Source organism: Mycteria americana, chromosome 1 (assembly GCF_035582795.1).
Source record: "Mycteria americana isolate JAX WOST 10 ecotype Jacksonville Zoo and Gardens chromosome 1, USCA_MyAme_1.0, whole genome shotgun sequence".
Classification (NCBI taxonomy): domain Eukaryota; kingdom Metazoa; phylum Chordata; class Aves; order Ciconiiformes; family Ciconiidae; genus Mycteria; species Mycteria americana.
This window is the reverse complement of record NC_134365.1, coordinates 149,311,735-149,337,851: the sequence shown is the minus strand read 5'-3', so window position 1 is coordinate 149,337,851 and position 26,117 is coordinate 149,311,735. Positions and strand designations below refer to the sequence as shown.

Below are 26,117 nucleotides of genomic sequence, written 5' to 3'. Positions count from 1 at the left end.
AACTAATGGCTATATCACCCTTCACATGAAAGATGGAATACAAATATTCCTGTTGAAACAAGTTTTTCAAAAGAAACAATGAAAACTAGGGGACAAATAAAGCCTATGTGATACATGACTATAGAAACAAGGAATGGCTGAGAGGGTCTTTTTTTTTTATTCTACGATCACATTTCTTTAGTGATGCAGCAACACGTGAAGCTTCCTGGATCCAATTACAACTCCGCTTCTATCTAAATTATATCTAAATTACTACTACCATAGCACTGATTTCACCATGGAGTTACGTGGAAACCCAGAATTCTCCTGTCTTATGGATATTCCCATCAGTTGCGACAAAGTTATCACAACTTCCAACCAAGTTTTTAAGATCAGAAGGGAGACTCAAAACATAGAGACAGAGCAATTCAGGGTGGAATAGACCTTAAGATGTCATCTAGCTCAACCTTCTGCTGAAGCATGGTGAATGCTGAATTTGGACGATGTTGCTTAGGCTTTCGTTTAGCTGGCCTTGAAAACCTCCAAGGTCAGAGATTCCACAACCCCTGTAGAGAATCTGTTTCAATGCCTGACTGCCCTCATGGTGAAATATGGTCTCATTATGTCAAGCCAGAACATTGTAGTGATCCTGACCGGAAGACCATAATACATCGAGGAGTCAGTGATCCATGCAAGAGCTAACTTGAGTAGGCCCATGCCTGTGCTGTGCTGCATGTACGGGCTGGCTTCCAAGCCCATGCTGTGCTGCACATATCCCCTGCCTGCAGGATGAGCTCAGCCAGCTCACTGCAAGGGAGGAGCCTGCAGGCAGCTCCCACTTGGTATGGGCAATTATGCCACCTGGGTGGCCTTGCCTTTATCTAGAAGTGCAGCTAGAAGTTCTCATGTGAGCATCCTTTCTGCTTGACAGTAGAAATTATGAGTAGAGTTGTTTTCCTGTAAGGAAATCCAACAATAGCTTGAAGGACCAACATGGGGTAACCCTTTCTATGGACGGGGTCTGCACAGTATGTTGCACATGGACTGGAGGCCTGTTTGATGCTGCACAACTCAGGGTTCCCAGCATCAAAACAGATGTAAGATTATCTATACTATTCTCTCTTTATAGTGTTAGCTCTCATAAATAGCATTTTCAATGATATTTTACAGTGTCTGAGTGCCTTTCTTACTCGGATCATCACAGACCAGCATCTCCTGGTACAAAACAAACTTCCCCTGTTTCATTTTATGACCATTGTCTCTCAGGCTCCTGCCATGCATCTCCATGAGGAGTCTGGCTCCATTTTCTTCATAACCTCTACTTTGATGTTAGCAGGCTGCCACAAGGTCCCTCCAAAGCCTCATCTCCACGCAGCTTGGGTCCCTCAGCCTCTCTTCATAGGTCATGTGCCCACATGAAGCCATCTTTGTGGCCTTCCAGTGGGATGGTAGAAAGCAAAACTGGATGCAGTGGTTTAGGTGTGGTCTATTAAGTGCTGAGTAAACAGGAATAATCACTTTGTTCAGTCTAGTGGCTACACTCACTCCTGTATGCTGCCAGGGTACATTGCTGACTCATGTATAGCATTTCCAGCCTGCATCCCCTGCAAGTGGTTATTCTGTCCCATATGAAGGACTTTCCATTTGTCCTTTTTGCATTTCATGAAGGTCCTGTCAGCTCATTGCCCTGTCCTCTTTAGATCTCTCTGAAATGCAGCCCTACCCTTGAGCACACTGACTGCTCCCCAGATTTGGTATGCTCCAACACCAGATCAACAAAGATATTAAGCAGGACAGGTCCCAGAATAAAGCCAGGAAGAACTCGTTGTAACCAGCCTCCAAGGTAGAGCATGAACCACTACTGGGAATAAACCAAAACCAAACACCCTGCAGTTTATCTAGTTGCCTGGATAGTTTTTATCATTATCTACAAATTCCACCTGCAAATATTTGTACAGCATTTTGGTGTAAATCACTGATTCATTAAGACTTTTTCTGTATTGCCAGATAATTTTGTATTTATTTACAAGCCTCAGCTTGTAACTAGCTTTTAAATTCACTTGACATACTATATCAACATCTCAAATGGGGGACCCAAAAATCCCATAGTGGAGGCAGATGTCATGAAAAATAGCTCATTTCTTTACCCTATCTCAGTATCAGTATCTTCTACCATCTCCAGTCTGAGCCAGACTTTTTCAGTCTGCAGCTCATCTATTACAAAAATAAAGAAATTTCATAAGCCAGTCACATCAAACCATGCTGAAGTCATCCAATTTCACACTGAGGAAAATACCTTGAGATGTTTGCAACAGAGTATGCCTGTAAGGAAACAAGAAAGCTTTCCATTTTCAAAAGCTAAAACTCCCTCTTTAAAAACCTCCTCTTTGAGAACTTCTCAGCCATTTTTTTCTTCACTACCACCCTCCTCTACAAGAACCCCATCCTACTTCAGACCTATGGATCTAAAAAGCCAAGTTAATGAACAATGGATATATAAGAGGTTTAGTGGAAACAAGTGTTTCAAATTATTTAAATCAGTACCATGCTTGTCTACAACTTTGTCTCCTATTCTATCACCACTCCCTCAAATGGTGATTTAATCTGTTTAACACCACTATTAGCTGTACTTCCTGACTTAAATAACTTAAAAAAAAAACCCTGTATAATTAAGGGTTGTTTGCAATTTTTTTAAGTTTAAGTAACTTTAAAAAGTCTGTGCACATTCTGTTACACCAAATCTGTACAGTCCAACATAGGTCTAGGTGTTCAACTGAAAAAAACCCTCAGACAAGCCTTAAGGCATCATTGTAAAGACAGGTTGCTTTATGAAGAATAGTTAATGGATACATTGGACAAATAACTTCAAAAGCCTACGCATGTTCTATTACAGTCAGCTAAACAGTTCTATTAAATAACATTTTGTAACTTCATTAAGTATATAGACAGAAGGAGCTCTTAGGTACATAGTTTCATTTCCTGTACACCTCCTTATATTAAATTTCATTCAGGTATCCTTAAAACCAGTTCAATAACTACAGTAAAACTCCAGTTGTTCTCAGTTCTCTACTGCTATGCATGCCAGGCAGTAGGAGAGGTACTAAAAATGCCTATATGATCGTCTTAGTGAGTAGATCTAGTAAGTGTAGCAGGAAAATCTCAAACTAGTGTAAAACTCCTCAATTTTATTTCTCCTTTTCAGAGAGTGGAATTACATTGCAATCCTTCAGCTCTTTGCTATTTCCTCATTACATTCAAGGTTGTTTTTAAAAACAGAGAGAGTGCACATGACCACACACACTCCTGGTTTAGCCCCTTTAATATTCCAGAGCACAAGTTATCCAAGCCTGCTTATCAGAAAATATTTAATAGAGATTTTAAAAAGCTTTAAATGCAGATGCTGCATCACATCCTTGCTACAGTCAGTAAACCGCTAATAATTCTGTGTAGACAGTTCAGAAAACAGAAATATCACACGTTAAAATTTTACCAGCTGCCTCTAACAAACCTGTATCTGACACAGGATTATTCTTTGCCTGTATTTATCACTAGAAAGATATATACCTCCCCTTTAACTCTCATGGTCATTGGTTCCTTTGGTTTCCTAAATCAGGCATCTACATTTTCAGTTTACAAGCTTTACAAAATGGAAAAAGGGAAGCTGGTGGCAAGAATTACTGCCTCCATATCTGGACTGTTTAGTAACAATTCCTCCATATAAGAAAGGTGGGCAACAGTGAGCAAAATAAGTTCAACTACATTCCTATTTACAAATTAATGAGCTAGATTACTAATGCCAAACAAGTCAATCACTAAATAAAGGCCGTTTCAGCAATGCATTGATATATCTCCTATGCAAGAAGAAATTCTGCATCCTCTATCTTGGTATTAATAATTAAAAATGCCAAAATATTAACACAATTTTTTAGAAGAAATAGAAAGTATTTTTAAGATAACTGTAGTTTAAACACGAATTTGACAACTACCACAGGTGAATGGATAGAAATAGTTGCTTCTGTAACAAGCACCCAACACACTCACCTTTTGGAACCACAGAATAACACAGGCTGGAAGTGGCCCCAGAGGCCTCCAGACCAGCTGCCTGGTCAGAGTGAGTCCAGTTACAGCAGGCTGCTCAAGGCATTACCCAGCGCAGTTTTGAGTGCCCCCGCTTATTACCATGAAGAGTACAGATTTACTTCAAATGCTGCCTTTAAGGAAAAAAAGACACCTTCTCGCAGCCCCTCTTACACCCAGATAAATTCATGCTGTAGACTGACAAAGTCAGAGACACCACGCTGGATAGCAGTTACTAGCAAGAGAAATAAAACGCATCTTTACTGACTTTTATTCTTGCTGAACCCACAAACACAGGAACAAACCAAACCGCTTCTAGCGTGCGCTTCAGTCAGACAACTTTTACTGCTGCTTATGCATGAACCACAACATCCACCATTCACTGTCAAACTCCCAGCTCATTTACCAAGTTTACAGCTTGAAAGATTCTTTATACTTGTAAACTTAGTACATCACACCATGGAATCATAACATGTATCACTTTAAGCAGAGCAAAATTGGGTAAGTTTATACACACCCAATAAAGTGACACACAGCAAACATCCAAGGTTTACTGTGAACAGCTGAAATTTTAACATGCACAAATGCATCCAAATGCCTCAAAGTAACCCACATTGCAATACTGGCAATCAATCACAAAAATCACAACTGAAAGCTTTATTTAAAGTAATGCCTATAGACTTCTGCAAACTTTGGAAGGGCTTCATCATGTTAAGCACTATACAAATACATAGCAAGTTCCTTCAAGAGTTTATGATCCGAAGCCCTGAACTGCAGCACACTATCCTTCAATCAACCTCTACAGGTGCAGGTGCCTCAGTCTGCCTCACACATGCAATATAACTGGACACTGGTGAGGGAGAAAGAGATGCCGAGGAAGGAATAGCAACCATTTTGAGATTACACAGAAGGTCATAGAGAATGTGGGGTCTCAACTTCCCGTCCATTGCATTACAATTTTTCCTTACATTTAATTTAGCCCAAAGAGTCTGCAGACAAGTATGAGAACTTTCAATTCAAGCACACGGTTAATATTTATCATTCGCAAGAGGAAAGACATAGTGCCAACCTAATCAGCTTTCCCATACTTAAGTTTCAAAAACACAGTGAGACAGTACAGTCAATTTCTATTCACTGTGTTTTCCTCACACTGTTCATGATTTTGATGTGCGACTTCAGCTGCTAGAGTGTTTTCAGTTTGACTGAGGTCATTCTTTCAGGATCACATTTTGATTTAAGTCAGGGTCAAAACATTAGCATTAAAAGAAATGATAGCATGCTTTATATTAGTTCTGACTGCAGGATATGACAAACAAGCAGTACATATGAAGAGGTTTTTTTATAATGTTATTTTAAACTTATAAACTTTCTCCCACATCACCTTCCAGCATTAGTCTACTTTCGATACTCATATGAAGTATCCTGGATTGCCATTTTAGATACAGGTAAAAAGCAAAAAGGAAAAGCTACTTTCCTGAGATTAGACAGAATGACAAAAACTGAATCAGAACTCCAGCATCCCAGTGCACTGTTCTAATGACAACACCTCCCTTCAACTCTTCCGTGATTATTTTAGCTATCATTTATACTCAATAACTATCTTAGTTTCTAGGATGTTAGTAGAGAATATGTCAAGCTTTAGAAAAAAAGAACATTACGCATTTTCACTGACCTATCTGGTATCAAATCTCGGATGTTTGAATAGAAATTTTTCCCAGATCCAGCACTAAGATGTAACTTCAGAAGTTACAGTTAGGGATTGAACCTAGCCTAAATATCAACCTTGCTCTAGTTGCACTAATCTTGTGAGCAGGTAGGTAGGTAAGAGAACTATCAAAATAGTCTCAACAGGCTTCCAGCCAGCTGGCCAAATAAAAAGGGATTTAAAAAAAAGAAAAATTTGCTCTTGTAGAAAATGAAGATTTTTTTTTTAATATAAACAAATACAAATTAATATAAATAAAGGAACAAACACAAAACAGTTCTCAGGTAAAAAAAGCATGCTGATATTAGACATCTGTCTTCAAAACATAATACTGACCATGAGACTTGTGGCATTGCTATGGCTTCCTTCAACTTGAAACCCAGAAGGCTGTTGTGTGTCATCCCCCCCCCCCCCCAAACAACTAAAAAAATTTAAAAACACCCTCAAAACAAACAAAAAACCCAAAGCAAAAACCACACACACTCAAATATAAACTGGAAGTTGTCCTCAATCCATGTGGCAATACAGAACGTGATAATTACATTAGGAAAGGATGAGCCTACAAAAAGCTTGAAAATCATATGTAGTTGCAAAAGAAACTCTTAAATTATTTTTGCCCCTCCTAAATGGCAAGAGGCTCTTTGAGACTGAATGCAGATTTTCTTTTCCTGCCATGTCATTCTTTTGCTATGGGTTCACAGACTTCCGAAGTGAAAAAAAACAAACAAAAAATTTTACAACCTTCTCAGTTTTACTCATTCCTCAGCAATACACGGGCACTGAGGACCCAGCTATACAAAAAAAAAAAAAAAAGTCACACATCAGTGTTTAGTCTGAAATGGATGTTTAAGTGGTTTTGGCTGGTCCACATGCAGTTTTCTCTGCTCTCATATTTGTTCAGATATCAGATACTTTCCACAAGTTCTATTTCTCTAGCACAGACAGTGTACAGCAATATCACTGTTCTCCATGAGTTTGATTTACAGCTTGTATACACAAAGGATTTCAGTTTTGCTTTTTGCTGTTAGACAAACGGCAAAGCTGTTTATGTTACATTTTTACCCTCGAACTCTTTAACTAAGATTGACATGACTGCTTCTGGTCCCCAGTCTGGAATACTCCAGCATCAATCTTGTTCCTACTCGTAACAGCTCCATAAGGAACTGCTTGTTGCTCCATCTCCATACAAGCTTGAAGCTAGTATTACTTCGGTGCATCAGCTCCATCTTTCCCCCAGTTTGTCCTTGTGTACATGCAAGGTAAGAGGAAAATAGTGTCCTCCACCTTAATTTCTCAGTTTATTTTGTGATATCTTGATCTATTCTTCTCTCACTCCTATTCTTTACCTCAGTACCTGCTCCTATCTGTTTTTTTCTGTAGCTATATATATGTATATATGCGGTATATATGTAGGAATATATACTGCACTGTGTCTTACTACAGTCACCTTCGATTCAGCAGAGTAGAAATAGTACAGGAGCAAGAATGCACAACCTCAGTTCTAATCCCTCTCCACAGCTTCCTTCCTGCAGCTGTGGTGAAACATGTATGTCCACGTTTGGGAGAGGGAAAGGATATTCCTAGCTATTTCCTTACTTCCAGGTTTATTTTTTTTTTTTAAAACTGTGTCTTACTATGTTTAACTTGACACAACCTGGTAGAAGCTAAGGCACTGAAGGACAGAGCCTGAAACACCCTCCCCTCCTTTCTTCTGAACTACTGTTTCATTTTGAGCTCCTACCTTGGCCTAAAGGCCCACTGCCCAAGCTGGTCCTTCCTCTCCTATGCTCAGTTACCGCCCCTTGCAGGCTGGCATTTGGACTGTAGTTCAAGATCAGTGCAACTGGATCTCACAAGGCACTTTCGACTTTGTCTTGCTTTAAAAATCCACTGTTCTTTTATCCAGGGTATAAACAGGCATTGCACTCAGCAAAAGGAAGACTCCAAGACAACAGTTTTCAATATGTGATCCACAAATGCAGATCATCAAGGAATTCTTCTAAGGAGGCCATAAAAGATGAATTTAAAAAAAAAAAAACAACAAAAACCCAAAACACCGAACCAAGACTTATTAGTGAACTTAAATGTACCACCCATAGACTATACTCAAGCAGCAGAAACCTTGGGAAGAAAAATGAGTGTCAGAAATGAGAAAGGACTGAAAAAAAAAAAAATCCGTGTTCTGTATGAGAATCAAATTCACTTTTTGAAAACGAGACAAGTGTTGCTGGGATAAGTTTTAAGTAATAGACTGTATCAATAGAAGGAAATGGTATCAGTACAAACTATTCCATTTTCTTGTTCCGTTCAAACTCCACGAATCTAAACCTGCCTTTGTTTATCTAGGAATGCCAAGGAAGTCCATAGAGAAAAAGCAGTATCTCCTTCAGAAATGAACAAAGCCAGACCATGGCCCCAGCTGTCACAACTTCTAGGACATGAATCAAATCCATCATACTGATGTACGACATCAGTGATAAAGCTTATAAACTCACATAAGCCATTACCTGTAAAGGAATGCAACCAAAATCAGAGTTAAAAATAGGTATTTCTGAAGCATTTGAACTCTTCTAGTACCTCAAGACACTACAGACTGAACTGACAGACTTACAAATTCTCATCACTCTAAAAATACTCTATCTTCTTCACACTGTTTTCTAAATGTTAAATTCTCTGAAGACAAAGTCAAGTGAACAAGAGTGGCTGTGACTCAAAATTGATTTTTTTATCACCTTGATATCAACATCATCATATTTGTAAAAACAAGTTACTAGGAAATTACTCAAATTGAGCCCTTCATTAGAAAATGAAAGGCATATCTACATTTATTCTGATACATGCATTATTCAGATGCACTTCTTCCCTCAAGTCTGGTCTAGAGACATGACTACAGCCTCCTTGCTAAACTCTTATTCCATACTCTTCTTATTCTTTTTTATTCTTATTCTGTTTCATCCTCCCGGACCTCATCTGGCCTGATACACTTCCATCTCCTTCCAATATACCCTCCTCCAGTGCAGCAACTTGCTTGAAAATTAAATTCTCCTGTCTGCCGAAGTAAATCTGTTTCACCTACTTCTGTAATACATTACATTTATCTGCTGCTTTTTAACGCTGCCACACAGCCACACTTTTAAGTAGACCATGAGTCTGCACCTTGGAAATGCTTGAAAGCCGTTCTCAGCAATCCTACAGAATATGCTGAGGTGTTTCGCTCGGGGCTTTTTTTCCTTGCTAAACCACAATGAAAAGACAATGCGCCGAAATCAAAGACGCTAGAAGTTAAAAAGTCCCCATCTGACTTTCACTAAAGTTTGGCGAAAACGCCACCGACCCCGCGAAGGCGTCAGACACCTGTCAAAAGTTCGGGGAGGCGAAGGGGGTCTCGCTGTCACTTCCAAGCGTGCATTTTTGCCCTTTCCCAGGCAGGTTTGCCCGTCTGTTTGGCTTGGCTCGCTCTCCTGCTGGAAGCCTGCCGCAGGGAAACCAGCTCAACGCGAGAAAGCCTTTTTTTTTTTTCCCCCTCTCTCTCCCTCCTTCCTTTTTAAAGGGCAGCTCCAGCTCCATCCCCACCGCTGTCACGGAGGAGAAACCCCACCAAGTTCGCCCCGATGTCAGCGACTCGCCACATACACACACACGCAGACCCGCCGGCGCACCCCGGCAGCCGCGGCGGAGGGGGGGACGGGGGACAGCGGCAGCGACTCCCCGCACGGCGGGCAGCGGGACCCGGCGGCCCCGCCGAGGGGGCAGGGGCGGCGAGGCCGGGAGCCCTCACCAGCCGCCCCCCCCCCCCGCCCCGCCGCAACCGCCGCCGGGGAGCGCGCGGGCCGCGGCCGCCAACGGCCCCGCAACCGCCGCCGGAGGAAGACGAGGAGCAGAAGGACAAGAAAGGAAGGGGAATCTGGGTCTCACCTTCCTTCTCGGCCCGGGCCGTGTGGAGGAGCACCGCCAGGGCCAAGCGCAGCGCCGCGCCCCGCCAGGCAGCCGCCCAGCTGCCGGCGCGAGGGAAGGGGCAGCCGGCGGCCGCCGCCGCCTCCCGCCGCGCCGTCATCGCGCTGCCGCAGCCGGTGCGGGTCCGCCGTGACTCCGGCCGGGCCGCGGCGCGCGCGCGGAGGAGCTCGGGGAGGGGAGGGGAGGGGAGGGGAGGGGCGGGGCGGGGGAGGGGGCGGGGGGGGGCGGGCACCCCGCAGCGCGCTGCGTCTCCTGACGCGTGTGTCACGGGCGGGCGGGGGAGGGTGGCTGGCCAGCGCCGCGCGCGCGCGCGTCCGCGGGGACATTCCCCGGGCGCGCGCGCGCGCACACGCACAACAGGGGCGCATACCTGCTGCTGCGCCGCCCCGCCCCCTGCCTGAGGGGGCGGGGTTACCAGGCGAGGGCGGAAGCGGTTGCCATTTTAAGTGTGGGCAAGCCGCCCCTTTCCCCTGTCCGGGGTGGCGAGTTCGGGGAGTGGGCTGTTTTGGTTTGGTTTATCTTTTTAAATGTGACCTTAGGTCTTCTGCAGGTGCTCGCTGTTCCTGCTGGGGTCGTCCCGCCTCTTTAGGACTCTTTTCCCCGTCTCTTGAAGGGTTGGGGTGTCGCTCTCATTGTTTGCCTACGGAGGGCATGGGGGCTTCTCCTGCCCACATCCAAGATGGTGGCGGGAGGGTGACTGCGCGCAGGGCTGCGGCGCTCTGGGCAGCCGCGGCGGTGGGAGGTCCGCTTTCGATGGTGCGCGGGGCGGTCTGTGCGCGGCGCCCTGCGGCCTCGCTGGCGGGGCGGGGCGGTGGCGCCCGCGGGGCCAACGGGCGCCCGGCGGGGCCGGTTCCCTCTGGTGTTTGTGTCCTATTCCCGCCCGATAGCTTCCCGCCCCGCGGCCGCGCTGCTGGAGGCGCGGGAGGTTGCGGGGCAGGGATGTCGGCAGCCCTCCCGGTGAGGGAATCCGCCCCCCCGCGCTGCTGGGCCGGGCCGGGCCAGGCCTGTCCGCGCAGCACCCTCGCCAGCAATAAAACGGGAGAAGAGCGAGGTATTGCATGCCTGAGGCGTAGCGTGAGGCCCCGTGCTAGAGCAAGGGCGGGATACCACGCGTGTGCCGGTGTTGAGGAAAGGCTTATACCTGTCACCATCCGTTTCAGCGACACGGGTGGGCATAGGGCCATCGCGAAATGCATGAAGCGAATTTGCAGTGGGGGAAAAGGCGCCTTGTTACGAGGTTGCATATCTGACAAGTGGACGCAACGTTGCAAATGGGTACGTTCACCCATGCTGAAAGGAGCTGTGATACCAGGCGTGTGGCGTGGCAAGGCTGCCGATAAGAGATGTGAACTTCAGCAGTTACTTGCTCTGGCTATCGGCTGTCCAAGATCAGGACTGATACTGCCAAAGTCATCTTGGATAACGCGGCAGAGGGAAAAGTCTCTAGTACAAATAGTCTCTGTTCACTGATGAACTGGCTTAGCTTTTAAAAAAGAGTAAAAAGTTGTATGCGCCCATGCTCCGTTCTTAATCATTCATTTCCCTACGTGATCAACGTGTTACGTTGGGTTTGAAGTGCTTGAACACGTGGTTGAATGTCAGCTGTCACAACAGCATAATAGATTTGGGTAGTGTAATAGATCCAGAGTCTCTAAGGGACTGACTAACGCACAGCCTAACTAAAAATAGTAACATTTATTATGGCTCTTGCACAATTATAACATACGCTGTTCTTTATTGTCAGAACACCCCAAAGACACCTTGAAATTCTGGATGCTGTTGTTTTGTTGAACTATGCCCATAGCATCAACTAGGTTTATTTTCAAGGGAGAAATGGAAAGTTAGAAATGTTGGATTGAAGCCTTGCCCAGCAACAGTGATCATTTCCAGAAGGCGTGTGAGGAATCCAGTTAAAGGCTTCTGTGTAACTACTAATCTCTCAAACTTGCATAATCTTTTGACCACTGCATTGAAAAAGGACATACATGAATCAGTGACTTAGGAGCATGAAGCTCTGTTCACTGTTCTCAGAACCACCCAAACCACAGTAAATATAAAGCCCAAACACCGCTGTGAACAGAAGCCCACATGTTGACTTCTGTGGGGGATAGGTATGTACATCAAAGAGCACAATCAAATCTAAATAAAGAACTCAGAAAGACAAACAGCAGTTAGCACTGCTTCTTTATTACAGTGGACCCTGTATGATCTTGATTTTACTTTCTTAACTAGGCTTCTGTTGTACACGCATAACTTTTCTGGAAAAAGGAGGCAACTATTTTCTATTTCTCATAGTTCAAATCCAGTGTTGCACAACTGAGCAGCCAGACTTTCTTGTTCTAATTCATGCTGTAGAGCATGCTACCCACTAAAATGAATGGGAACTCTAATGAAATGAAGATGTAAGGATGGCAAAATCTGCCTTGGCGTAAAAATGGAACTGCCAACTGTGTTATTAAAAAAAAAAAAAAGCCATGATATAAATGAGCGAACAACTGTGAGTCCTATCATTATATTATGTATGAATCTTAAGCCTTACAGCATTAAAATATGGGCAGTTTTTAATTGTTCTATATACAGAATGTCTTTCTCAAAAGATATTATTAGATGTGTAGAAAACAAATAGCTCACAGTACATATTCTCCCTTTCATCTTTGTCCAGAACTCCCACTGTTTTCTGTGCAGGAAAAAACAGTGCAATATGGTTCAATGTCTGTAAATGATAAAGCAAAAAGCATTCTGCTAATTTATTTCTGAATTAATCTGGGTTATATTATTTCATACATGTTTGAGGCTCTTCAGGTTGCTTAGTTTATGCATGCAGTGCATATAAATATTAACATTTGGATATTGCAGTATTGCTTGAGCCTATTGAACAGTTTTTTAAAAAAACAATTCCTATACTAAAAACACCCCAACTTCTTATAATAAACTATGATGAGACATAGAATATAGTTCTTATGGAAATGTACTTGTGTTGATAAACAGAAACTGCACGAATAATTAGACACTAAAGTTCAACAGCTGACTCGTCAGACAAAGAAATGCCCTGTTCTGGAGAACACATCAGAAAGACTTTGAAATGGGGAGCTGTACTCTGAATTCTGCAGCTATTGTCAGCTTTGTTAGCGTGATTGCTAAAACAGAGTAAATTTAATGTCAGAAGAGGTATGGTCAGTCTACCTTCAGTCTTGCCTACCTTCAGCGGAAAGGTGTGTACCTAACAACTGCAACATTTACTGGCCTATGGTAGTTTAAAGTATTGCTCCTATGCACACCCAAGTGTCAGCTTCCAACTGTCAGGGAAGTTACCTTCATTGGTAGTTTACACTCTTTTTCTGGGCAAGGAACCAGAACTGCTAAAATACAGATGTGTGGTTTCTGTCCTGCCACCTTTGCTATGGAGGCAGAAATTTCTGGGAGAGTGGTAGAGCGGTTAGTTAGAAGCCGTAACCTCTTCAACTGCTGGTATTCCTTAGAGGTTATCTTTCAGACTCCAAAAGCCATAATCAAATGTTTGAACCACCTTGTCTCTCCTGCAGGGGGTTACCTCTTCTGTGGGACATGGATCAAATCCAGGTGATGTTGCACTTCAATAAATGAGAAGTGTTTGTGGGGTCCCTTTCTCAGGTTCTGCTGGGAGAACAGGAACTCACAGTGGGAAATGCAGTCTCGTAAACTGACATTGAGATTTCTGTTATGAATGTGCCCCAGGTTACTTTCTCTTTGCTTTTACCAAATGTTGTACATGGTCAATTGGTTGAAAATAAACCAAGCAAAGAAAGAAATGGGGAGAGGGGAGCCTGTTGGATCATCCAATCAACTTTCCTGCTAGTACAGACTTACTCCTGGTAGCTTGTTTATTAGTATTTTTCAAATTCTTTTTAAAATAACTTAACTAAAAGAATTCCCACCACTTCCTCTGAAAAATTTGCACAAGCTCTGCTCTTCACTGCCAACAAGATTTTCTGATGGTCTTTCCCCATCCTCTTTTCATTTACTCCTACTTGTTCCCATATGTATAAGCCCAAGTATTTCCTCACCATTCTTAAGGTTTGCATTACTTAAGCGTTTGCTGGCTGGAGACATGCCTCCATCTACCTCTGCTTTAACAAAACTAGATGTATTAAACTCTTTTAACCTTTCTCTATAAAACCACTCTTCCAGATAATTCTTGCTGCTGCTCCTTAAATTGCCTCATTTGCCTTGACGTTATGATGGATTGCACAGGAACGATGCACATACCAGCATTGTGTCTGCTATGGAAAAGTTTTCCTTTCAGAAATGTTTCAATATGCTTGAGCTGCCAAAATGAGTTTGCATCACTTCAGTGCTTTGCATCACTTGGTTACATTTTTGAGCACCCTAAAACTGGGTTTGCCACCCTGTGGATCTATGGTGTGTCCTTTACTTGCTGATACTTTGCAGCTCTGGTACTCGGCTGGACCTGTGCGCTGAAGGCAACCCTGGAGCAAGGACAAGTGGCTCAGGGCTCCCCCCCTCTGCTTCATTGTCCATGCCAGCTTCAAGTCATTGGAGGGCTTTGTTTCCAACATTTTGTTTATGGCATTGCGAAACTTCTGCATGAAGAATACAGAGTAGGTATGATATATTGGGGTTTTAATATTCAAGATTGTTTACAAGATTTATTTTCAAGAAATGCTTGTTACTTGTTGCTTAATGACTTATTTTCTAGATAAACAGTGGTAAATTTGCTTTTTTATTTACTTCTGTTTTCTGTTCACTTAATCACTCATATGATCATACACCTAAATTAAAATCCAAGATATGTCATATAATTTTTGTTAACCCATTGAGAGAAAATATCCTTCATTTCTTTAAGAATTTTACATTTTATGAACTAAATCTAATGATCCAGAAGTTACTTTCTCAGAGAAAGGGATGATCACCTTCTCATCAGGCTCGTCATTTATGACACGCACTTGCCCAATGAGAGCCTGCTTTCAGCTTTGCATTATAAAAACCATGACACTTTGTGTGATTTTGGGTTACCGGTTTCCTCTAATAAAAGAAATGATGCAGTATTTTGCTGGCAATAGTCCTAGCTGTAGTTTCACTGTTGTAAACTACGATGTGAACTGTTGCTGTGGATGCAAAAGTTGCATGCAATAAGCATTAGCCTCATTCATTTGACCACCAATTCACATTTCCCTACTGCTACATCAGTGTCATGCAATTACCATTATCATAGCCCCTCTCTCTTACTGTGATCCCGGCATTAGTTGTGTCTGGCATATAGGTTTGATATACAAAAGGTGAAGGCGCCCAGAGGAGGCTGGCTAGAAATGGGTGTTGTGCGGCTGTAGTATAGTGACACGAGCTCTCCATGCTGAGTGACAGACCACTGTTACTTGACCTAATGCATGATCAGTGTCCTCATGCCCTATCCCATGCGGTGCTATGCACTGGGACATAGCGAACTTGGGAGATACAGCACAAAGGGCTCAATCCTGCCACAAAGTCCAACGTAGCAGAAGACTTCAACACCGGGTTAGCTCTGTGCATAAGAGCACTGCTCCTGTTTGACCACGTGTTTGTTAGATGCCTTGCTAGTATGCCCCAGACCTTCCAGATTCATTCCGCGCAGGTGCAGCAATACACCTTCCTTTTGCTGCCCGCACAGTAGTATCGCCTCCTCAATGTTTGACAACCTGGCAAAATTTCTGGTGTAGCTGATAGGTATTTTGGTGTGACAGCAAGGTGTGTGATATTTATTCCCCCCATACTCCACACTGATTCAGCAACACTGGAACTTTGTAACACAGGACTCCTCTCAATGATAGTCTGGTAGAAAACCAAGACTGTTGACATGGTATCGTAGTGTGGGACCCACAGAATCATGCTAGATAGATGCTAATTGTGTTGTGAATTCTGTATGTTGATTTTTCTGCTGGAAGAGGAGGCATCTAGTGCAAAAATACCCTTGACTGCAGAAGCAATCCACCAATGCATTAAAAAGACAGAGAAAAGAAGAAGAAATAGAAAATGAATGGGCCCGAACAGAGTGCTGACCAACCAAATACTCTGTTCAGCCCAAAGATACACAGACTACATTCTTAAGTTCCTAAAGCTTTTCTGAGTGTTCAAACTTCATTGTAAACCTGTTCTTTCAGTTAAATGGGATTCTACCAAAATGGTGATATACTCAGCTATGTGTATCTTTTCCAAGGAGCACATCCAACAGCATTAAAATGATGTGCCAGTGCCAAAAGGTATCCGTGCCTGCGTGAAAAGATGTTAGTTAATACTCAGGCTGGTGACATGCGAGTGATTTTCATGGCAATTTGAAAATGATCAGCACGCTTGATCATTTATCCAGTTGTCTCCATGCAGATTCAGAAGCCCAGCCACAGACACCTGAAATTCTGGCCAGAGTTTATTCAATCCCAGATTACCTGCCAATGCATGTGGAACCCAGATATCCCTATGGCATAGGAGGGCATTTTTGTGAGGTGCTGTTGATTTCAATTCACAAGCTGAACAGAGCAATAGATGAGGCACGCAAAGAGGACGCACATCAGGGGCTGTGGATTCCGGTTGCTGCCTGGGCCCCTGATCCTCAAAGAAGGAGACTGAAGTCAGAGACATCTGCACACAGAGACCAACTTGTGAGATGAGGCAGGATAAAATTCTGATGGTAGAATTTGATTTAAATGCCTTAAAATTTGAAAGCAGCTCCATCCGTTTCTTCCTGCTTTATGTGTTTGTGGTGTGTCGTCTTCTCCAACTTTTTCAAATCTCTCTTCTGGAGGAGCTTGAATAGTTTGGTGATTAGCTTCTCTTTGCCCTTCAAACAGCTCTAGATATTTTCTCCATCTTAACTGAGTCACATGCTACATGATATGAAGACTGAGTAGGTGGATGTCTGGATTTTCCTGTCCTTTCAGGTAACCTATGTTATCATTAGTACTGGCATTCTGGGTACAGGCTCTCGGGTGTGCACTTCTTCTTTTTTGGTCTTCTGCTGTCTCTTTCATTTCTGTTTCTTGGTTGGATTGTATAAATGATGGCTCTTCACTGTTGTCCGACTTCCCCTTTGCTGCTGTGGGTAAGCATCTCTTTCGGTTCTGCATGTTAAAATAGAAAAAAAAAAAAAAGAGAGAGACCAAAAGCTAGGGTAGACTCTTATGGTGCAGCTTTGTAGCTTTGAAAAGATCTTCCCTGGTATTTTGTTGCTGTGGACTGACTGACATCACTTTTAACATGTCCACAAGTGCTTACTCTCTCATCTCTCACACTTGGGAAACTCCCAAGAAGCAATACAGATATATTTACGGGTGAGTGTTAGCACCAAGGTCTATAGGATAGGTATGATCATTCAAGGCTCTGTTCCCTCAGCTTCCATGTTCATTTGTGACCTCCCCAACTTCTTTTAAAATGTGCTGTGCTGTCCTTTTTGTGCTATAGGCTCTGGGGGAAAGAGTGGGCTCTGCAGAGCTGAGGTACGGAGCTCATGAGTGTTGTCTCCTCCCTTTCACCCTTCAGAGGAGATACCAGATCTGTCAGGGCAGAAAAAGAGAAGTGGCACCAGCTGAGCAGGACAGGAGTAACACATCTCCTGCAAGAGGCTTCAGTAACAGTGTGGGGCTGAGCAGTCCCACAAATGGGATATAGCCAGTGCTTCAGGAACTGGCTGCAGTTCCCAATGCCGGCTCATCCTAACTGGGCTAGCATGTCTTACTGTCCTGCAAAATGGTATCTAGTGTCTGACAAATCCCAGTCTGCAGAAGCTGCGATATGGCTGAGTGTCAGACATCCCAGTCTTTTGTTATACACCAGAGTACAAAAAGATGCAAAAGATGAAGCGCTGCCTTGGATGAGGAGCTGTGGTAGGTTGGAGGGCCAACGAAGCCTGAGCTGAGGCTCCTGAATAAGTAGTTGATTTTCTTGAAGAAGTTTGTTTTTAATAAGAACCAGCTGCTCTTCTTCCAGGTGCTGCTCTCCCATCAGCAACGTGAGAGCTGTCAGCCTTGCCTGTCCTAACTGAGGTATAGACATCTGGGCATGCATCAGGACGGAGGTGGAATTTCATCTAACAGAAAGAACGGGAGGAGAATTGAGAACCCAGAGAAGACAGAGCATTTGGGAACTGATGCCTTCTCTGGAACATTAAAAGACCTTATACATACCTCAGGGATTATGTCTACATGGATGGGTGTGGAGGGTTGCTTGCCTACTCTTACCTTTGAGCTACCAGGATGCAGGCCAGCTCTGATATGAAAACTGAAACTGCAGCAGTGTGACACTGTGCTCACATTTACCATAACCGCTCTCTCTCCAGGACTTATCAACACAGCTCTGAGCTTTTGGTTAATGCAGCTACCTGATATCCAGACCAGTCTGGCTTACATCCAGCTAGCTCAGACCACAAGCAACTGCATGCACCGCTCTGCATGGACACTTTTGGTTAGTTGCAGCAGTCAGCTCTCACAATGGCTTCTGCAGCAGTCATACATGGATACAGAGTGAATTGGCAGTCATTGCACAGTGGAAGCAAACTGTTCTTGTGACAACAACATTCATTCTTAGTGTATAATTTAATATTTCATACTATATAATCCGTTTGGATTGTTCAAGTAAAATGTAAAAATGACAATATATTGAAACCAAAGAGAAAAAAATTAAAACCAGAGCAGCGCTAAACTGACATGTTTAAAATTACTTTGAAATGAAATTATGCTTTTCAAAGACAAATGAGTTTCTTGTGGCTCCAAAACAAACAGTAAGCAACAAAATACAGACTTACTTGTGCAGAAATGATTTAGGTGGTGAATGGGGAGGAGATGGTCATAGAGGGCTGAGCTGAATAAAGTACATTTGCAAGTTCTTGAAAAACCCACATAGGAGGGAGTTCTGCAGAAAATCTGTAAACTGACTATGACTCAACTTGATCCAGATAAAGTTTTCATAGGGGGATAAAAGACAAAACCTCTGATCTTGGTTGCTACGATAGAAAATTGAGTAATAAACAATGGTTCTGTTAATGTCTTAATCATAGCTCATACAGAATTTTCTCTTGCCAACATTCCTCTGCTTCTCATTGTACTTTGACACAGTGCGATTGCCTGAGTGTCTCAAGTGAGCTCAATAGTTCTTCCAGGAGGAGGCCTGACTCCTTGTAGGCCACCAAAGATGGACGTGTCAGAAGAAAGGGACAAGATGAAAAGCAGCCAAGGGGACTTCCTGGCTGGGGATTGTACAGCCAGCCATCAGCCTGCTTTCATGGAAACACTAGTGACAGAAGCATCCCCAGAGAACCATTTGGGCAAACAACGATGACAGATGGATCTGGGGAGTCCAGCTTCTCCCTTAAGCAACATCTGCTAGTGTTGGAAGCATCCAGAAAGCCACGCCACACTTAAAAATGAAACAAACAAATAAATCTGCAAGAAGAAGAAGAAGAACAAACCAAGGTAAATCAGCTGCCAAAGTACATACTTGCTGCAATAACCTGCATTTTAACAATAAAGCTGCGTGAAAATGTTGCATAGCAGCAGTCATGCCAGGTAGAGAGCAAAGATCATTCAGTATCATAATAAAGATCATTCAGTATCATAATCAAGAGTCTGAGCCCGACAAGGGCTGGTCATGTCCAGAACGTGCAGGTATTAAGCTCTCAATCCTGCCCAAAACATGGTTATTTACTATCCCTTCTGGTTTACCTGCACGTCACTCCTAAAATATGGGAAAGGCAAAACACTTAAAAATATTGGTAAGTGAAGCTTTGTTAGATTCGTGTGTGGTTCATAAGTCTTGTGATCTGTTTAAAGTCAGAAAACTGAGATACAAAATGGGTACACTGACTGAAAGGCAGGAAGAGGGAACACCAAGGCTTTGGATAGAAAACCTATATAAATTTATAAGAAAAGATATGAGAAAGCATATTTTTGAAACTACTGTCCCTAATAAAAAAACCCAAAACCTAGTGCTACAGTGACATTCTGTGAAATTCTCAAACTTGTTACTACATTTGGTCATTGATAAGTAAGTTGGTACCCTAGTGGCTACCTGTATAGAAAGCTGTGCAAGTTTCTGGAGCATAAGTGAAAACTGAGTTATTTATAGTTTAACATTTCATTTCTTTTCATGCTTCATATCTTTGAAACCAGTGTCATTTTTAGCTCTTCAAAATACAGGGGCACCAGTTTTGTTTTTGCAAACCTACGTATTTAAAGGAGGGTGTTTAAACAGTGCTGGCAGCTTTGTATTTCTAAATGTTAGTGTTCTGGTTTTCATCTAAATAAAGAAAGCAGGATTTGCAGTTGAAAATTAGGTTTGCAAGCTCAAAAAATATGGTTAGAAAACTATGTGGAAAAACAAAAATGCCAATTAAAAATATCTTTGTTAAAGTTGGACCGTAACGCCTGCTGCAATGTTACTGTTACTGACGCAGTTCCCGTAGAAAGCAGAGTACCAGGACCAAGTACAGAAGCACGGGAATTACCTTTTAGCTGCTCCAGCAGGGCAGAGCCCTGTGAATCACACTAGGAAGCACAGATCAAATCCTCCTATGTAAACATCATACAGGGCTGGCACTAATCCTCCGTGCGCCGTAGGGGGACTGCTGATGTGGCATTCCCCAAATGCACATTTGCTTTGCGTAATTGTGGGCAGTCGTTCTTGGGTGCAGGAGGCCGAAGTGTAAGCCTTCATATTGTCTGCTCAGGGTGAGCAAAAATAGATGGGGAAAAGCAAACTCTGACCGTGGCCGTGGGCTCTCAGGGCTACCTCATACCCCTCTTGTGGTCACTGCTCTCCCCAGAGATAGGATATCCTCCCCCCAGCACACAAATGTCCCACCCCTGGGTCCAAGCCCATGGAGACCTGGGTGGCCCGTCCTGGTCCCAGGTCCTGCTGGATCTCCAAAGCCACGTTGCTGGCGTCCCCTTGAGTTTCCCAGCAGTTTTCCGCTTCAGTGCAGAGTGCCAAGGACCCATCTCCTGTTTCACACCAGTGTTTAACTTGCTGAATCAGGACTCCACGAACTGATTCAGACCCGGTTTCTGGTGACTAATGGCAGGCACTCCCTTCCTCCTAGGCAGCGGTAGCTCCTCAGTGCTCCCAAGCCCTGTTCAACCAGGCAGCTACAGGACTGGAGACCAGATATGCTGCTTTCCCCCACTAAAGAAGTGGTGTGGATAAGGCCTTATTTCAGGTGGCTGTTTTTTATTTATACAACAGTGTCAATTTGTAGTCTGAACGTTTGTTTTTTTTTTTAAACCTGTGTAGTTACACAACCATAAAGTATAATCCCTGCATGCACAGATCCTATACTTTACAGGACTGATCTTCTCGAAGAGAGACTGGGTGGGGTACTGTGAAACTCCTGTTGTTGCTCCTCTCAGTCAGCTGGGATCAGATGTGGAATAAAGCAAGTATCTTAGGAATACTTTTAGCATTGAAGACTTTATGAAAGGCATAGTTTTATCTATGTAAAGCTGTCTTCTACCAGGTTGTTTATCATTCACATGTAGAAGTCTAAGACTTAGAGGAGTGCTCTGAGTAAAAGCTCTGGCCCAACTTCCATTTGCCTCTCCTTACCCATCAAACACAAAAAGTGCAATATAATACAAACACAGCAATTTCCCACTAAGACAACCATACAGCATCACTGCCAGGCGCTCTCTGCAACTTTTCCCTATTTTGTTTAGCAAGAATTTGAAAGCATTAGCAGTTTGATCACTGCTGTGATCTCCATGGTTGCAGGAAGCCCACCAGTCCTCGCAGGCTCCAGTGCGAGACTGCCTGCTCAAGTCTGGGGGATACCCTGCATTCTTCATTCTAGATTATCAGTGAGACAAAAATGTTTGTTCTGACGACCAGGCCCATCCATTATGTGCAATTTGTCTCTTGAAGGCTTCAGTGCAGAAGCCAATGACATTCCCGGCAAGTTAAACCTTCTTAACTAATCTTCTAAAAAAGCTTCAGAGATCTTTTGGCCTGGGCTGGATCTTCCTCCTATGGATATTCTTGGGTGTCTTCAGTTTTCATATCTTGAGTTAGATAATATCTCATCCTCTGAAATATCTCTGGCGTATGCATGAATATGAAAGGTACTCTGCAGAACTTGCAGTGGTTTGTGCTCTGTCTTAATTTGTCAGTGTCAATATCATTGGATGACCCAGACTCCCAGTCAAAACCAATAAGATATTCTGCTCTTGACTGCAGGAAAGTGTGCCGCTATTTTGAATTGCATTTCTCGTAGTTATTGCAAAGCTTTGACTCAGTTGTTGGGGAAGTCGTTGAGGGCTTTTTTTTTCTTTAATAGTTGCAGTATGGGAAGTTCAAGATGATGTAAATGCAGTCAGGCCACCTTCCACCACCCAATGTAATCCCTCACAGTTATCCACTGTGACAAGAAAAAAAAGATGCAAGGGCACATAGTGGTATGTCACCTGATACTACACCCAGTTGCATTGCTCAAATCCTTGCAAATTTAAGGAAAATGGGTTGTATTAGAGCATTAGCTTCTATTCTTTGTCTTCTGTGAATGTTTCCCTAATTTCTAGACAAAGTGGGATGTTTCACACTTTTTTGCCATGACATGCTGTGAAACGTTTGGCTATTGTCCTTAGGGTCTGGTAACGTCAATGACATTTTTTCTTCTTACTTGGAGCTCAGCTTTTGATGCTGTGTGAGGCAGCATCCTGACAAGGAGAAAACCTGACAGCACAGCTGCAGTTTCAAATACTCCAACAGGTTCACTTAGGCGTATTATTGCATAATGACCTAGTTTAGAGCTATCATGGGGAGCAATTAATCTTTGTCACTCCATACTCATTCTAGAAGCACCTGAAGCCCGGAGAACTCCCTGAAGCCACGTCTCTTCCTGCCAGCTTTCTGTGGTGGGGTTCAGTTCTGCACCAGAGCACATTTACTCACTTCAGTAGCCCAGAACCCCTCCAGGGGTTCCCTAGATGAAGGCGACTCTCAGTACAACAGCAACAGAAATACTGATCATACAACATAATCCACTGAGTTTTCACACACACCAAATTTGATGGGAGATGAATTTCTTTTGGTGTCTGCATCAGCCGGTCATTAGTAGCTCCCAGTGTTATTCTGGCAGTACATTTTCTTCCCCTCCATCTCTAAGTATTTTTTGTGGATCGTATTTGCACCAAATCGCAACCCCTTTCAGCTGTTGATTTCTGCAGAGAGCGGCAGGTGCCTGCATAGCTCTTCACACGTGTTGCTCCGATCATTGTGTGCCGACACCTCTGCAGCTCCTGCTTTCCTGGATGAGGCTTCCCTCTGTTTGGGCAACTCCACCTCCTTTGGCCTTTGTCTCTACATCATCTGCAAATACCATCTGGCCTGGGGCCCCCTTAAGAAACAGCTTCTTTCATCTGACCCATGGGATGCCTATGAATGCCTTGCGCTTGGGCCTCCTCCAACTCTGTAGTCACTTCACTAGAAATGATTCCTTGAGATGCTGCATCTGGTCTAAATGACTCACCCTGAGGCTGGGAATTCACAGCTGATACCTTTAAAAAAACGACCCTAAATTTCTGTCTCAGTGTTTATAGGTCGGTGGGTAGCCTGTCCATGGCACTATTAGTGATGTTATCTTCCTCAGTTAACAAACTATGAGTTGCCTTTGTGCAAACTCTTTTCAAAGTAAATGTTAATACAAGAGTTTCTGATGGCCTCCCCCTGGGCACGCAGTCTCCCTGTATTACTCATTCTGAATTCAATACACAAAGTTCCGCCTCACTTAAACCATATTCTGACTAGAAGTAGAGGGAAACCCCCATCAAAAGCTTCCTCAATGCAAATAACCACCTCTGTGGAGGTTGCCCTGTTGCTGCTCTTTGGTTCTCTGTTTATTTGGCATTTCCAAGGAGCCACATTTCTGCTTTTTTCCTTCCTCCACTTCAAGAAAAGTTTTATAAGACTCTGCTTTGCAAGATGCACAGCCTACATATTAAAAATTGCGGCAAAAGGCTTTGGCCTTGCCACCCAGAAGCACTGTCAAGATGCTGTCCTGCTTTCCCTTTACCCTCAGAGAGTATTAGCTCAGTGACCGGAAAGCCCTCCTACTCAAGGCCGACAAATTTCTTCTTAGAAGAAATGCTTTTTCTCTTTTGAGCCCGCTGCCGTGGGTGCAAAGTATGCAAAGGCTACCAGGGAAAGGCAGTAACGTGCCCAGCACGGAGGGCAGCATTGCCTTCCTTTACTGCTGCTGGCTCAGAGGCAGCAATTACAGTATAAAGCTGCATAGCATGTTATTAATAAAATGCAGCACCATCTTTTGGAGGAGGTGCTGTCTGGCCTAATAATTTTAAACTACTTATTCCCTCACCTATCTAGGAGAGAGCAGGGGCTGGGGGCTGCACCTACAGGCAACTGAGCTGCCAGAAAGGTAATGGTTGAGTTAAAGCCATGCACAGTTTTTGTGCAGGGGAAGGCTTAAGTCAAGTCAAGGCAACAATGAGAGACTCATAAGACTCTTCTGAGCCTGAATCTGGCCCTTGAACTGGGACCTAGACCTGCAGAATCCTGCTTTTAGGTGAGCAGGCTTGCTGCTAATACACTTTTCTTGGTAAACAAACAGCAACTGAGGCAGTTTGCCAAACTGTCTTGTCCTCGTTGTCAGAGTGAAAGAATATTGACTCATACCTCTGCCAATTTGGTTTATGGTTGCTGTGTGGTCAAAGATTAGTAGGGTAATCTAAGGCACTGATCCAGAAGGGTTATCAATACCTTTGCAATAAAACATTCGTTTAAGACTTTGTCTCAAGTAAAATAGATGTTCTCGTGAAGATTAACATTGGAATCGTACGTAATGGGGTTTCGTTCTCTTTTTTTACTTCTTCACAGAAAAGAAAGGCCTAGAATAATTTCTTACTGTGGCAGTACAATCTCATTTAACTTTATAAGCTCTATAATGTGGAATGACTTTCATATAGCACAACAGCTGACGTGAAAGGTAAACAGCATTATTTTATTATTTCTGTGACTCACTTGACATCAGTCCACATTTATTCATACTTTGAGGAGCATATTGATGGGTAGGGAAATGTTATTTACCAAGCAAATGAATATTTTAGTTCGTTTTATTTATGGTGTATATGTACCACTGTAATAAAATGCAGACATTTAGGGCAAAAGTCCTTTCTGAGGCCCATGGCTTGTGATCTCAGGTTTGTAGGGAGCAGACAGCTTTTTTATTCATTTATGTCTGTGGGGGAACTAGAGTTAGTAATGCTGGTAAAATAACAGCTGCTGAATGTTATTTCCATACGATCTAGCAATTATAGCATGTGCCATCACCTGATAACTTAGTTGTTCTCTTGTACAGTCCTCACTCTGATGGTTTCAGATATTTGAATTCTTTCTCCTTCTCCCAGGGTATCAGATGGCTCTAAACAGTGAGTGTGGTCTAATAGGCTCTATGCAGAAGGCTCTGCCTTTTTTCTTTCCCTGAAGGGGAAATTGCTTAGTAAGCAGGGCCTTCTGGGCTCATGAATAGAAATACTGGATGTGTGGCCAAGACCCCTCTATCTGTGCCTGTCTCCTTGCTGAAGGAAGGCCAGTTTTCGTATTTTTTTTCCATCATTCTGAGCGTGAGAGTTATTGATCCCTCATTGCCAAAGAGGGATCCGAGATCTGCCCAGCCATCTGCTGTTCCTCTGGGACTGCGATGCTGCGCCTCCTGTCCCTGCTGCGTGTCTCCAGTCCTTTCCTTTTGCAGAGGGAGATGGTCCTTTGGCAGCCTTCAGCCCTGATCCCATCATACCTGGTAATCCGAGTGCCTTCCGCTTACCTTGCATACTGTAAACTTCTTCTTATGTTGAAGTCTCTGACTCCCTCCTTCCCCTTCTCCTGGTTCCAAAATCTGGAAGAAAAGCCCCCAAATCATTAAAGGTTTATAGATTTATTTAGCTAGAAACAATTTTACTCTATGTAATAACAGGTTTGAACAGAAAGAGTACTCAGTTTTTAAAAATTTTGCAATTCTTGTGACAGATCCAAACTTCCCAGAAACTGCTGAAGACATTCTTCACATGTATGGTCCTGATTACGCTCATAAAATCATGTGATTGCCTGGGTTTAACTGTAGCATTCAGACTTCCAGCTTACAAGAAGTTGGTTGGGGGCGATTCCCAAATGTTTCCATTCACTCAGCCAAGCAGGACGTAAGCTATCCTCTAAAAACAGGGAAGCCGATACGAAATTATTTTGTTTGGACCTGTATCCCAACATTGTGCATAGTTAAAGCATGCAGAGCCACATGAAAACATGGCTTTGGACCACAGGAGAAAAATCATGGCTCAAGGATGTATTACACATACGTGAGGACTACACCGATGACTTGACAGCTTACAGATGCTGGCGAGGAATACATTTCAGGAAGGCCAGGGCTGTAGATCATTGC

At 43.3% G+C, this 26,117-nt stretch overlaps 1 protein-coding gene and 2 long non-coding RNA genes across 3 annotated transcripts in view; 1 reads left to right on the top strand and 2 right to left on the bottom strand.

The window, feature by feature from the left end:
- Nucleotides 1-9,888, bottom strand: part of TMEM131 (transmembrane protein 131) — a 111,947-nt gene extending 102,059 nt beyond the window's left edge. The window contains exon 1 of the mRNA XM_075523705.1: nucleotides 9,677-9,888. Within this exon, the coding sequence (XP_075379820.1) occupies nucleotides 9,677-9,815 (139 nt within the window). The 5' untranslated portion in view covers nucleotides 9,816-9,888. The remainder of the gene's footprint in view (nucleotides 1-9,676) is intronic.
- A 174-nt stretch (nucleotides 9,889-10,062) lies between these two features.
- LOC142420129 (uncharacterized) lies at nucleotides 10,063-20,023 on the top strand. Its single transcript, XR_012778705.1, has 3 exons — nucleotides 10,063-11,826; nucleotides 12,704-13,294; nucleotides 17,669-20,023. It is a non-coding gene; the product is annotated as an uncharacterized LOC142420129 (long non-coding RNA).
- On the bottom strand, nucleotides 16,755-25,721 carry LOC142420134 (uncharacterized). Its single transcript, XR_012778706.1, has 3 exons — nucleotides 25,675-25,721; nucleotides 25,506-25,577; nucleotides 16,755-16,803 (listed from the first exon to the last, which is right to left on the bottom strand). It is a non-coding gene; the product is annotated as an uncharacterized LOC142420134 (long non-coding RNA).
- Nucleotides 25,722-26,117: the final 396 nt, after the last annotated feature.